At 32.4% G+C, this 15,350-nt stretch overlaps 1 protein-coding gene across 2 annotated transcripts; it reads left to right on the forward strand.

Annotated features, from left to right (window-relative positions):
• Positions 1-9,172: 9,172 nt before the first annotated feature.
• On the forward strand, positions 9,173-11,275 carry LOC127879542 (uncharacterized). 2 transcript variants are annotated; one of them, XM_052426459.1, is made up of 2 exons: positions 9,173-10,215; positions 10,719-11,275. In XM_052426459.1, exons 1-2 carry the CDS (start codon positions 10,110-10,112, stop codon positions 11,069-11,071), a joined length of 459 nt encoding a protein of 152 aa, XP_052282419.1. In that variant the 5' UTR covers positions 9,173-10,109; the 3' UTR covers positions 11,072-11,275. Both variants share the same exon structure in this region; 1 of them encodes a protein (XP_052282419.1).
• Positions 11,276-15,350: the final 4,075 nt, after the last annotated feature.

Raw genomic sequence — 15,350 nt, forward strand, 5'->3', positions numbered from 1 at the left:
AGATATATACCGGTTATTACGTTAGAAAAGTGCAATCGCTATCGGGCTTAGAATATATGCCAATATTGCACATCTTAAACTGTGTGAGTAATCAATTTTGTCCTGGCGGCAGCTTCCATTTGTGTACGACATAATTCAACAATACATCTTAATACTTAAGGTTGCTTTATTACATAAACTATATACCAATACACGGCCACTATGCTACACAAATACGTTCACTCAATGAAAACAAACAAGTTATCGCCTTCGTTAATCTTACTCAAACAAAGTGTTTTCCAAACGTTACCACGATAAAACTGCAATAAGTTATATTCATGTTCAAACACATTCACACAGGTCTACATTACGCCTTTCAAACGCTTCATACCTACAGCGAATACCTCCCGAACCACATTAATGTTGACTAGATATGTTTGTATTAGTATTAAGCGATATTTAGTTTGTGAAGTTATACAATCGCATTGCATGGCATGTTCACACATGCAGTTCTGATTTTTAGTAGAACAAGAACATGTATTTGCATATAAATATTAGGTTGTGTTCTTTATATATGCATTACATGACACGCAGATAAAGCATTAAATACTGGTTGATTGAATACACGAATGTTATCACACATTGCAGAAATGTTTGTGTGTGAGTTTACATGACGTATATATAACCCTATTAATTCTTCAATAATTATAATCGCCTCATATACTCATCGTTACGAGTCTATATCATCAAAAAGACTTTAGCAGTCAGTTACAGATTATTTAAATACATCAACCCATTGGTCATATAAACGTATATTTTATCAGACTATATATTGTGCACTGATACCATTGTAGTCTGACGGCCATCACTTCATTTTGGCAGTTTACAATTTGGCAGTTAAATTATTTTATACAAATTAACCCCTTTTTATATTCATGAAGCGAGATTATGTTATTTCAAAAAATACTGAGTTGTATATTCATAACAAAATTTAATAATAATATTTAATTAACTACACCCTGAACGTTTGTTTGAATAACTTTCAAGTGTATGTTATTAAACTGCTTCAAGATATGCAATAAAAGTTCGATAATAATATTCTACTTTTGACGATTGTATTGAATGACATAATAGTGCGAAAAAGGAAAACGTTATATTTATTTGTATAAGTAGCTAATATTTATATAAACTTTAATTAAGTGTATTGTGATACTTAAGACAAATATCTGATAATAAGCGTTTATAATTAGTATTGATACCTAATAAGTTGTTCCCGACGTAAGTCCTCAGCATCATCTAAAAAGTGTGTATGTTTTGTGTTGTTATTGTATTATCTGATAACGCATAGCATGACACGTCGTTAGGCCTCTAAGCTTATGTGTGCGTCTTTTCATTTAATTTTCATTTAACACGCATACTTAACACGTTCATATTAATTATAACTCCTAATGCTTATTGAGTAGTAGTGAAACAAAGAGGTTGGTGTCGGTTGGGCGTACATTAAGGACAGTGTTTTGTTACGAAGATATAACGTACATTCTGCAAGATATCAAGCTTCGGTCGGCCTTTTGAACTCACTTAATCGTGATTTTATTACATCAAGAAACAACAAAATGTCAGAAGAGTGCATATAGGAATTAGGTTTTCCGTCTGGCGGTTTGTGCGCCATTTAAGTGTCTTTTCTTTTTTGTGTTTGTTGCATAGATCAATGGATTCTTGTGAACGCGGTGTTACACTGAGAGATCGGATGGATGCTATGAATTAAAAACCATTTTACAAAATAAAGATCGGACAACAGTGAAGGGTAAATGCAGAGTCAACGATAATACCCAAAGTTACACTTTTTTTACACGTAATCGTGAACATGAAATAGAAAAATAAATAAACATAACTAAGTAATAAGTATACATATAAGCAGCTAACGCCTCACTGTTCTAAACGAACAAATCTAACAAGAATTCAATTAAAGATTAAGAAAATCTATCTCCTTCAAATGAACCTCCAGTTAATATTAGAACTGAAAATAAGTTTATGTTGGAAGTAGCAAAATTGTTTGACGAAATCAATCGTTGATGCAGGCATAATAGATAAATACTAATAAGAAGAAAAACATATTTCAGCAGTGTGAGTATTTCAAAGGCTTGGATCATTTCAATACATTCGGGAGATATTTATGATTTTCTTATTTGCTTATTCCATAAAATATTTACACTTTTCGATGCAGCGAGTCCGGTTCATTATGTTTCTGTGTTTGTTCATGATCGAAATGTTGGGTGATTTCACACAGCCATGAACAAACCGTCTAATATTGTTGATATGATTTATCTGCAGTAGTCGCGCTTGAAGTTAACATCCTTACATATGGTTGTATTAATAAAAAAGATATTTGTTAGTCAGTAATATAAAAAATTATTATTATTTTCAGTAAAAGTGCAGACTATAGGCAACACATATATTCAGTATATATGAAGATTGCAGTTTCATAAACTATCATTTAAAGATACAATGAGGTTTAAGTATTTGTTAAAAAGGAAGCATATCACAATGTAATCGTATTTTCTAATTGAGTATACTGCACATAACATTATCGAACTTTGCACTGCTCTATAGCAAAACAGTACTTTATGTTCTGTCGAAATTTTAAGATGAGCGGGTGCATATGTTCTAAAGTGTTCAATTGTTTTTTACCTGTAGCCACATAAGTACAATAACTCGCCTAATGAAGGCCATGTTTTTCTTTGGATAAGACCAATGTCTTATTTGTCGGAAAAAGTATGAGATAAAAATGTGTTGAGCAAGGAAGATGTAGATTTGTACAACTATGTGATCATTATTAGGTGCATAAGCTCTTTTTGTAATTTTACACATTACCATGGTCTTTGATTCCATGTGATCCTGGTTCAAACTTGCCCGAAATATCTTTGCGGCAAAGTTTGTGACCACTTTAAATGAAGATTTGGCAATAAATATATATCTAGGGTATTTAAATCCTCTTGATTTAAAAATGTCACCAAGTTGTTTACACCACATTTCCTTGCTTTGATCTCAAACTAGTAATTACTTGGAATAAATGTTGACAATTCTTCATGAAGATTTGGAAATTCATGTTTCCTCTAGAGCGTTCACATCCTTCAACCTTACTTTTACCAAGTAATCTAGTTTTTGACTCTTTTGGACCCATATTCAAACTCAGTCGAGATGCCATTAAGGTAATATTTTAAGTTTAATTATGATTGCACAATGAAAGTGGCTCAAATGGAAAATGTATAGAAAGCTTTTAACTTTTGTTCGTTGCTGAGCAATTTGTTGACAGGAGCAATATTGCGCTGTTCCGAGAAGAACACTTTTATGGCTTGTTAGTTGTTTTACACCGACAATAAAATGCATTTTTGACAGAAACAACAAAACATTATCTTTCTAATAAATCATAAATACCATCTCAATATATATATATATATATAATACATATATATAGATATATAGATATATATATCTATTAAAATAAACGTGTGTTGTGTTCATGCGAGATGAATCGAATCATCAAACTGGCTTATTATCAATAAAGCGCAGGTGCACCTCGTGGAATCGCGTGTTTGACCATTACTATGATTAGAACAGAAAACGCAAAAATGGAAATTCTATCTTTCAATAACAATTTCCTACTTATTACATAAAGCATTTATACTAATACAGGTTTGAGAATGTACTAATTGGATGTGCATCTTAAATACAAATGGACTACTATTCGTTGAATAATATAAATCATTATCTTAAAGTAAAAGACTACCAAAGAATAACAATTAAAATCCGTACGTTTTAAACATTTGATTGTATTTTGCTATAATAGCTGGTTTGTTCCATATATCTTATTTGACAATGCATGCCCGATGTGCTTATTGATATCATGCAAGACAGTAATATAAATGACATGTCTGATGAATTCATGTAACCAGCTGTTTGTTATTGCTATTATATGAGAAAGCTTTGCAAAAAATGAAATGTTTATTGTGTATCACGCGGTATCTCATGGAACTCCAAAGACTATATTTTAAACTGAACAGAAAGTTACGACGCAAGTGTATACATTATTTTTTGAAGTACATAATAATACACATTTATTCATGTATTTATAACAATTTAAACCGTCCAATAAACTTAACGATGTGAATGCATTGTTTTCAGCTCTGATCGGTGAACAATCTTCTGAAAGATATACATCAAAAGCCAGTTCCAGACAATTAACTTCTTAGTGTTTCAATGATTAAAAGCGACTTTGATCATGATGTGCTCGATGTTCATTTCCGCCGAGTATAGCGCAGTTGAATGTTTTTAGTATTTTTTCAATCGACAGAAAGCAAAAATGTTTGTTGAAAATAGACGCTAAAAAGCGAGTTAATAAGAACGAATTGTGAAGGAGACTACAATTACTGTTATTTATTTAAAGCAAATAAAGATCTTTCTCATAATATGCAAAAATAAATACAATTTCATACACGCATCACCAATGTACATACAAGCATGAACTTATATTCAAACAAAGTGTACCAAAAAACTGTTATATTTGAGTTAGGACCAGTTTACGACTTCATGTGAATATAATTAATTTACTGCATGATAAAAAACCCTAAACTTTACATTCACACAATACATCACATTAAATTCATTGTAAATGTGTTTGCAAAATGATTTAATAAAACAAATGATTAAATGACACAAATTATAAAATATACGAACCATTTTTTCCAAGTTTGTACCTGCCGAATATATAACCATATACATGTATCGGTGGTAATATCTACACATATATACATATTGCTATATCCTAGAACAATTTATTTTATTAATTGTTGTTGATTTCTATCGTATTGTGTTTTTGCTAGACATGCGGATTACCTTGACGTAAAACGAGTAGTGTATTCAGGTGGTTGGGCCGTCATGGCACTGAAGTGGATACATTATAGGTAGAAAATGTCTCGATAAGCACTATTTATGTGCTGTCCTTGTAAACACTTGGGCGATTTATAGCTAAGCATTTAAACCGCAAACATGGGACAGTCACAATTGAGATTAACATTTGCTTGTGCATGTAAAAAACAATCGTATGTATCTATGTCGATGCCTATGTTGATTAAAGGCACTACAATTATAAAAATGGTTTGAAATGTACTCGGCATTTGCAAAAGGAATTGAATAACTTTTTAAAAAATCAATTGTTACATTATCATAACTTTTAAAATCATTTCAGACAGCACTTACGATACTTTATTTGTAACAACCCCGCAGTTTGCAATGATTGCATAACTTACAGCTGATAATATTATGACAACGTGTTCAGAAGGATAAATATTAATTACGTTCATTCGCTGTTTTCTGAATAGCTGTTTCATGCTAATATTGTAATCCTGTAACTGTATGGCACTGTATTAGGATAGCGAGATCACTTTATTCCGGGAACGCCCCTATGAAAAGCAAAATCCAATGATTAATATGGATATCATTTTCCATTCTCTTGCAAGGCACAAGAAATCCCAAAATATGATTGCATTTGCATGTAATACCCCATCAATTTGCTGTATATTGCCTTGTAGCAATTTTCTTTAAATACGAAATATTTCTAAATTACATAAATGGTGTTCAAGATTTAGTCCCGTTACTGGGTTTGTTTCTCAACTAATGGAAAACATGTTAATCAACTGGATAGCTTTGAAGTTGTTCGTCCTTAAGTAACACGAAACATTTCTATACAGATAGTTAACGTTAAACGATCAAAATACGACTGTAGGCAATCTATAATATGTGTAAAATTTATAAGGTTTAGAAACAAGGAAACAATATATTGTAATAATCGGTCGACAGTGTTTCAGTCGTTCTAGACACAATGTCGGTATCGACCCAATATCCTTTATTTAGGCGAAATACCAATAACTATAATGAAAGGTTACCTTCAAAGGAAAGTGATATACAAACGATGATCAATGACATAAACATGAACACAAATTGTGTAACTCCCTTGACACGGTCAGTGCTAACAATTGGTGAAGTCGTATATTGAACTTAAAACATGACTGCAACCCTATTGAACCGACTTTTAAAAACTTAAGTACGATTTGTGTTTATAATAGCATCATTGTATTTATCCCGCCCATGTATGTATTAATTCGATACGATTTTATCCCCATTTTTTTTACATTATTTTAATATTAATGTAAACAGTTGTATCTGTAACCAGTAACAAATATTAGCTAATCATTCTACCGCGAAACACGATTTTTTTTTTTAGACAAATATGAACCATAATGTTCATAATTTAGTTTTAATTTGATTGACTTTGTAATTGAATTTGTATATATGTATATCATATTTCAATTTTTTTTTATTTGGGTCGGTTGTCGTTCACTAAAAGTCGCTCGATTGTATGTACATTCAGAAAGAAGGTTGGGTGTAAATTTATGCAATTACATTCGAAACCCTCAATGTAAATGCCAAAAAATATTGAAATTCGTGTAATATTTTGAAGCCAATGAAGCAAAGTTGCATTTTGGTTCAGACCATTCCTTTCTGTACTGAAACTCGTTATCAATCTACTCGGGTTATACATATCCTTAGATTTTTTACCGTCGGTAATTACCACAGTTATATACATTAACCAGTTGAGTGATTCTTAACTGGATGCATACTCGATAATACACCATGCGCTTAAAATACAAAAGTGTTTTTGTTATTTCATCTTGTAGCCAATCAACAGCTTTCCTTAATATTGAAACATGGTTTAGCTGTGGGAGAATATTTTTGAGAGCAGATACAATTGTGTATAGGATTAGAAGTAATCTTCATTATTCTTCGGAAATTAAGCATCCGTTTACCAAGCGCAGTGTGCAAATTGTCATTAGCCAATGTAGGGTCCAAACAAGCACAATTTGTATATCAATAGTGTATACTTTGTATACGCACAGTTTACCATTGAGGTTATTATTTGAGAATTAAATCATTTTGTTTCACAGTCTTATATCCAATATGCATGTGTGCATCAGCTCCTACGCTCTTCAAAATATGAATAACGACATCATTTGATTTAAACGAGTTTATAAGATCTGTTTACTCTTTTTCACAAAACAAAGAACATGTAAAAATCAAAATCCGAATAAACGATTAACAAGATGTATTTTACAAAAATAAACGGAATAATGTTCTGCTGCACAGCAGAAATCTCATTCATGTTAACAAGACATACATATGTATACCAATAAGTCTATGTGCATTCGTTTATACGACACGGAGACACAATTTGTGTTCTACAAAGAACACGAATAAAAGTGTTGCGTTATGTTGCTTGAATAAAACAATAATACGATATCAAATACGAGGGAATGGTAAAAATATTCTTTTGGTCATATTCACTTTACGGTTTGAGATCATTGCGAGAATAAAATGTCTGCATTTAAATCGTATACACTGGCTTAACAGAAACATAATTGCACTATATGTATTGTTGGAATGCCAATAATAATTGTTTATTATTCCTTTACCGTTTAAAGTCACGCCTCAGATCCTCAACAAACATTACCTTGAACGAATTGAAGTACATATACCGAGTATAAATAAAAATTTGTATGCAAATACAGCTCATAAACAACGTTGTTGGATATCGGAGATTGCGTTTTCGGATGATGCCGAGAGCTCCCATATTTCTATTTCATAAATCATGAAGTATCAATTTATTAACTGCTATAAGATAACGTTGGAAATATAGAAATTACTATTCAATGTCTAAAGATAACAACTTTAGTATGTAGTCCAGGTATATATTTCGTAAGTACATATATGTTTTAAATCGTATCGTCATATTTCCAGTGTTTTTTGGCGTTTGCCCATCCTTACTCACTGCAAAAAGTATGATTTTAAGGTTAAAATAAATCAACGTTGTTTGAATCATTTTTACGGCAACATATACTGAACTAATTCAATACTTCCTACAAATAGATGTCCTGACATGAAGTTTTAAATATTTTAACTGTACAACAATTATATTGTGTTTAAATTGTGCATCGAGACAAAATAATTGTTTGGTGCAATAAATTGATAATAAAAAAGAAAAACCAAACCTGTTTGTAATATTTTTTCTTATTGCATTGCTTTTCCTTGAGTTATTACTATTTGTGTATTCATTTTCAATAGACCGGATGCAATAGCTATTGGCAAACCTTAATTCAACAATCGCACTTGGTCAGATTGCATTCAATTTTATGTAATTCACTAACACGTCGTCCGGAAAACGTAATTAGCATAAACATAATTTATGAAACAGTGCCTTTTGTTTGACCGCTCAATGGTATTCGAATTCACACGACATTTCCTCTGTTACCCTGTTTCCGGTAATAACGATGATTATTTTAAATGTTCAACCAACTTCTGAAACAATATACTTATTTAATAATGTTTGCCAATAAAAAGAACTACTATGGGTTGTACTTATTTATATAAGAGACAACGAAGACATGGTTTTCGATCAATCAATACCCTGTGCCACAATATACACTTATTTCATGGATGCGCGGTGAACAGTCAAAACTGTTTCCCAAGGTATCAGGGATGACTTTGGTACTTTGGTTAGAAATCAAATTTCTAACATAGAAATAACTGCAAACTAATTTTTTATTTACACACAACAGTAATAGATAAAAAAAAATTGACAGTTTAATGTATTACCTGATGTCTTATATAAATGATAATTAATTGTTTTTTGCTATTTCCTCGTCGAAAAAGAAATGATGCAATGCTTTAAACTGTTACCGGTGAATATCTTGAACTGTTGACCGGTCAACAGTTTTAACTGTTGTCCGCTCGTGAAGACTATCTTTGTGTTTACTATTACTATTTTTAGAAAATACGCTATCATCATTCGGTAATTAACGTAACAATTCCGTGTCTATACGGAAATGTCTGAAGTATTACATGTACCGGTACTTTCGATTTGCAAGTATCCGAGTGTAAAGCGACGGAAATTACCGATATCAAAACAAGCGGTCAGCAATTACATGATCAATGACTCAACAATGACGTCATGAAATTCGTGACGTCATTACATCGTTCTCGACTTCTTTTTGTAAACAAAAACAATGATACAAGATACAAGATACAAGAATCTTTATTTAACGTCGGATGTGAATAACAATAAACATTAGCTCATGAGGTAAACAAACGCAACATGTCACGATTTGAAGACATAACAGAGCAATATCTTCACATCTTGCTTGAAAATCGGGATTCTGTAAGCACAAGGAATGTGATCAAGGGTGCAGTTAGTGTGCTGCGGAATTATTGTTCTGAGAAAAGTGTAGATTTTCCTGCAGAAGATGTTGATACAGGCGATCTTGACAAAATGTTGTGCAAATTTTACCCTGCTGGCAGGAAAACGGACGGCCAGTTGTACACGAAGAAATCCATGCTATCAATCAGGTACGGATTGCAGAAACGTTTTGAAAAACTTCTCTCAGTTGACATTGTGAATGACAAGGAATTCTTTGCTTCAACACGCATTTTCCTGGCTATGCTCGTGAAACTGAAACAGGAAACAAAGTCCCGGGTCAACCATAAAGAACCATTATGTCAACAGGATTTACAAATGCTGTACAATTTCTTTGATGTCTCTTCGCCCTCAGATCTTCAAAATAAAGTGTTTGTGGACTTTAAACTGTACTTTTGCAATAGGGGTAGAGAAAACATTCGTGATATCAAGGTTATAGACTTCATATTCTATGAACATGAACTGTACATTGATCTGCGTGACATGGTTACAAAAAACCACAAGGGTGAATGTAAAGATGGTACCAGCCAGGGTGGTCGGATAAACAGGACAGGAATTCATTATGTCCTTACAGTTCCTCAGTTCCTTTGTAAGATACATGTCAGTTTTGAACAAAAACTGTGACATCTTCTTTCAACTTTTCATTTCCAAAAAGTCCAAACATACAGATGATGCATAGTTTGATGCAGCCCCTTATTGGAAAGAACACTCTTGGGGATAAAATGAAATCTCTTCGATAAAGGCTAAACTTTCCTGAGTTTACACCAATCACTGCTTGCGAGCTACTTCAATTACTCTCCTGGATGGCTTTGAGGCCCACCATGTGATGACTATTTCTGGACACAAGTCGGAGAGTAGTATCCGCAGCTATGCCCGAACTAGCGCAGATCAGAAGGAAAAGATGGCACGCACCCTAGCAGAAGCCATATCTGGTAAATAGTTTTAGTTCAAACTTTTGTTTATAATTAATAAAAAGTAATATTCTGATTCAGATTAAAAGAAACTATATTAAAATAAATATGGTTCACCATTTGCAAGGTATTATTGTTTTGTTTCATTATTTTCCTAAACATTCATAGTTAACTAGGAAGAATCAACAACACACACAGCAGACTAGACAAATTTCTTGGTAAAGCAATGGACACATACTTTTCAAATTTACTGTTTAGATGCAAAACAATCTGACCAGTGATATTGAAACTTCAATAAGAGTACTAAAAACCTCTTCAAAATTAATACATGATGCAAATATTTTTATTTGTACAGCTTTAACTTTAATCAAAACAAAAACTCATGGCATAAGGAAGACAATACGACCAATATTGGTCACAAGATTTGTCTCTCTTACAAGTGACTATTCAACGGTAAGTTGATAAAATCGTATACAGTGTATCACATGTTAGGTGTCATTCTTATTTCTGTATTTGTTTATCAGGAAAGGCTGGCCAGTTTGATCGTGATCATACGGGCAATACACATGTTCCAGCTGAGCACAACACTGCAGTACCAAGCAGCAGCGTCGGTGATATAGATGTCGGTAATATCGACTTCCTGGAGTTAACAGCGTCACAGGAAAATTGCTTAGTGAGTGCCATTCACACAGTGCAAGATATCCAGACTGTTCCCACGGTTGCTCCAGGTACATCTACAATTCAACAACAAGGTGAACCTAAGTTACCCATTGGTACCTTCAATCACAGTGACAGGCGGGAGCTTGTCCAGCAGTCTAGTTACAGGGCTCCAGTGTATTATTTCAACTCATTCTCAATGACAATTAATCACAACTAGTGTGTGAAGCTGGATCAGCCAAGTGTGAGAACAATTATCTATTTGTGACTGTTAACAGTGTTACTTTGACTTCATTATCACTTTCATTTTGCGCTGGAATATTGAAAGACAGACATGTTGATTCTGTTGTGTAAACGTTTATTGTTGTATTGTAGTATTATTATTGCGCATAAAATTAAAACAGTGAATACAAGTAAAACACAAGTAATTTGCCGTTTGAATTTTTCCTATAATTCAAGTTTTACGTAAGGCCAAAACATGTGTTGAAAAATGTCTATATTCAGGTTTCAATGACAATGTTGTGTTTAAATTTAATTTACTCTTTCCTATGTTTGAAATTTGATCAGGTAATAAAACAGTTATTTCATGGATGCGCGGTGAAAAGTCTAAACTGTTGTCCCTCGGAATCAGGGCTGACATTTGGAACTGTTGCCCTCGGCCTCTCGGCCTCGGGCAACAGTTCCAAAGTCATCCCTGATACCTTGGGACAATAGTTTTGACTGTTCACCGCGCATCCATGAAATAACTGTGTTTAAACTACTTTTCATTTCCAGAGCGCGAATAGTGTTAACAGTCGCTCTATTGTTATTTGTATTCCAAAATATCAGCAGTAAATCAAACAAAATAAAAATCTGCTACAATCGAGTTGAGACATTTCAGGTAAATGTACTGATTGTTATTTTAGTGAAAATCTTTGTCTCAGTTTATTGTATTTATGTCATTAATTGAAAACAAATTATATTCCGCTCTTCTTCATTATTTTATGACTATACTATTAACTAGAAAAAGAACGTTTATGTGAGATTGTTGAAGACTTTGCAGACATCAACCACCTTATAGCACTGCTTTATTATACTTAAAGGATCGAACTCGAATGGCAACAATTCCCTATGTATTTGTAAATTGAACAGCCATTGGAAACCCCCTTTGTGTATGTATTCACATTCCATGCTCCAAAAGCATTCCACAACAAACACGATATGCAGTAATACGTGATTAATGCTCAAATATAATCTGCCATTTAGATTATTTGCGGTTAGTTCAATTGTTTGGGCTAATATTTCGAAATACTCGTTGTTGATTTGTACCTCGTTTGGCACACATATATACATTTTAATATTCGTATCTGATAGATGAATGTGTGACCTTGGCAAAACATAATTAGAACAAGCATTAATTTTACTTTTATTTTTATTTCATGTGTCGCATTTTTTAGAACTTATATTAACTTCAATTTTCTCCTCCTGCCATAATTTGTACAACAGTTTCCCGATGGAAGCAATTTTACAACATCTTCCAGCGTCCATATTAAAATCAATCCGTTTCCCGAATGTTGTCGGGAATAAAACTGAAATAAAACATGCAAATGTAAGCAAGTGTATTTATGTTTTTCTGCAAAGTAAATATTTGAAAAAAATAAAGCCTTGCAATGTAAGTTGTTCTCATTTGCTGATATTTTCTTAATGTCGTTTTCCATCTTGCCTTGTCTATATCGATTTTGGCAGCTTTTAATGAAGTCATCTCATTCGTTATACTCACATATAAAAACAAACTCGTTGTCCGAAAAATCTAATGTGCCGGAATAATGGCATTCTGAAGCAAACCAAGCATGTAGCAATCACACTATACATGATAATCTAGCGGGTTTAGGTCCAGAGAGGCCGAAAAACAAAAAGGCCGCATACCAAAAAGGCTGATAACCAAAAAGGCCTTACCAAAAAAGCCCCAAAGCGTACCAAAAAGGCCAAAAAAATGAGCCAAAAAGGCCTTAATGCAATTATTGTTATTTTAGGTTTCAAATTGTGTTAACAATCAAATACACATAAAAAAAAGGGTACAACATAAAGCATGTATGAAATGTTTTATTTTCTTTATTACAAAATATACATTATTTCAAACAATTTCAATTGCATAATAATATGGTTTAACATGTGAATTATATTTTCTATTAAATCAAAGTGGAGTACGACATAAAACATGAAAAAAAAATATTTTCTTTATTACAAAAAATACGTTTACAACAATAATTACAGAGAATATACAGTCAACTATCTCTAGGGTGGGCATTCCGTTGTCGATGGCCTCTGCGTCTGTATGGACGAGACACACACGTGACTTCACCGAGACGCATCGCCTCCCTGTATAATAAGATACTATGCGAAAATAGAAAATGTCAGTTTTTCAACGGACACGCTATAGAAAACGAGTATCAGTTTTTACTTGTTTGTCCTCTGTATAGTGAAATGTGAAAGGAACATCTAAAACTATATTTTCAAAGATGACCAACGTTAAATAAATTTGACATTCTAATGCAGTCAGCTAATAAAAAGACATTATAAACCTTGCTTAATATATTTTAATGCTAATCAAATGCGTAATGATATAGGCAATCAGATATAATTTTTGATAATATAACATAGAATAAAGCATTTTTATTTCTTCCGAATTTAATGTAGCTAGTTTTATATCGTTAAAAGTTAAGAAACTATTTTGAAACGCGCAAGTAATTACCAATAGGTGCCAATAAGTGTCATTTTACACCATATGTGGGCATCTACTAATCCGTTATCAAAACAGATGCCGCTAACTGTGAATGACTCTTGACACTTGGAGACCAATTGTATAAATCTGGATAACTCTTATCCAGCGGATAACTTTTGGTTATCCTATCATAAAGTTGAAGATAGCCAAAAGTTATCCGTTGGATAGGAGATATCCAGATTTATACAATTGGCTACCGGTCTGATTAGCGAGTTTTTTTTGTACATGCAAATTCTTTCAATAACTTTTATTTTTAACATTGCAAAAATAGTTTAAGAGGAAATTAATAATATAGAATAATTTGTTATTTACTTAATTATATATGTTAAACATATTAAATATTTGTCTTTAGCAGTCACTAATCGATATGCGTATATTTTATTTAAAGTGGCCTTTTCACAGATTTTGGCATATTTTGAAGTTTGTCATTAAATGCTTTATATTGATAAATGTAAACATTGGATCTTAAAAGCTCCAGTAAAACATCAAGAATAAAATTAAAAAAGGAAAAAAAAGTAGCCGGTACCTGGGCTCAAACCAGTAACCCCCGAGTCCTGGAGTTAGTCTGAAGTAAAAGCGCACTAGCCCTCTCGGCTATTCCGCCGAGCATAGCCAGTTTAAGTATATTTTTACATTATATATCCAATCTTCGCAGTTTCGTAAATTTAAACGACAACAACAGAACTCTCCAAATTATTCAATCGTTTCGAATTGCAACGCTTTATAATTTTAAGGTTTTCAAATCGTCAAAAGATACATATAATGGCTATATTGGACTACGGTAAATGTTCAGTAATACTGTTACCTCTTACAAATCATAACTAAAACGACAATTTGCGAATCTGAAACAACTTTTTTCAATTTTGTCAATTTACCAAACCGTGAAAAGATCCCTTTAATTTATTTTTTTTGCTTTACATAGTAATTAAGAAATCGTTGTACACTATATATTGTGTATGTTACGTACTTTTTTGACGACATTGACTATGTTATGCGATTATAACAATACTCATGGGTCATTTTGACCTAACGCATTGTAGGTATGTATTATATCGGATTTGAATAAAACGTTCTTCGTCTTCTTATATAACAGAAACGTAGATAACGTTATCTACGTCTCTGTATATAATTACACTTGAAGATGCAAACAGAAAGTTCAGAAAAATATCTTAAACGGATAATTTCTACGTGCTATTTGGCGATAATTATGCCGACTTTGATTACAAAATTAACGGGTTTTAATTAAAAAACCTGTAACAGCTATTACTCAAGGAAAATATTGTGACTTACAAACAATTACTGTATGCGATAATTGGCAATAATTTTGCCGACTTTGATGATGAAATTAACGGCTTTTAAGTAGACTAATAAAAAAGTTAAGACTATTTAATAGATATGAAGTGCAAAAAAGTTGGTTACAAAATTGGAGATGTTTAATGCAATCATTTTAAAATTGTGTACCGGTCACTATAATTAGCAAATATTGATTATAACGTAATAATTAATCACAATAGATCGGATATATTTGTTTATGCATTAATGCATTTAAATTCCTCGCAGTGGTCACCTTGCTTGGTTAATTGTAGCCACCAATATCCAACACCCGATATGGCGATATTAGTAGAATTGTCTTATTTGTTATATGTTCATATAATCGTGTTTGAGCTTTTAGCTTAAGATTTTATATTTACATGTTAAATATACACTATAAATAAGATATTACGGATTAAACGGATTG

Source organism: Dreissena polymorpha, chromosome 4 (assembly GCF_020536995.1).
Source record: "Dreissena polymorpha isolate Duluth1 chromosome 4, UMN_Dpol_1.0, whole genome shotgun sequence".
NCBI lineage: Eukaryota > Metazoa > Mollusca > Bivalvia > Myida > Dreissenidae > Dreissena > Dreissena polymorpha.

Bases quoted from the DNA above. Each gene is read 5' to 3' on its own strand.
- LOC127879542 (XM_052426459.1), top strand. From the start codon at position 10,110: ATGACTATTTCTGGACACAAGTCGGAGAGTAGTATCCGCAGCTATGCC. The intron at 10,216-10,718 runs GTAAATAGTTTT...TTTGTTTATCAG, and splicing joins CCTAGCAGAAGCCATATCTG to GAAAGGCTGGCCAGTTTGAT.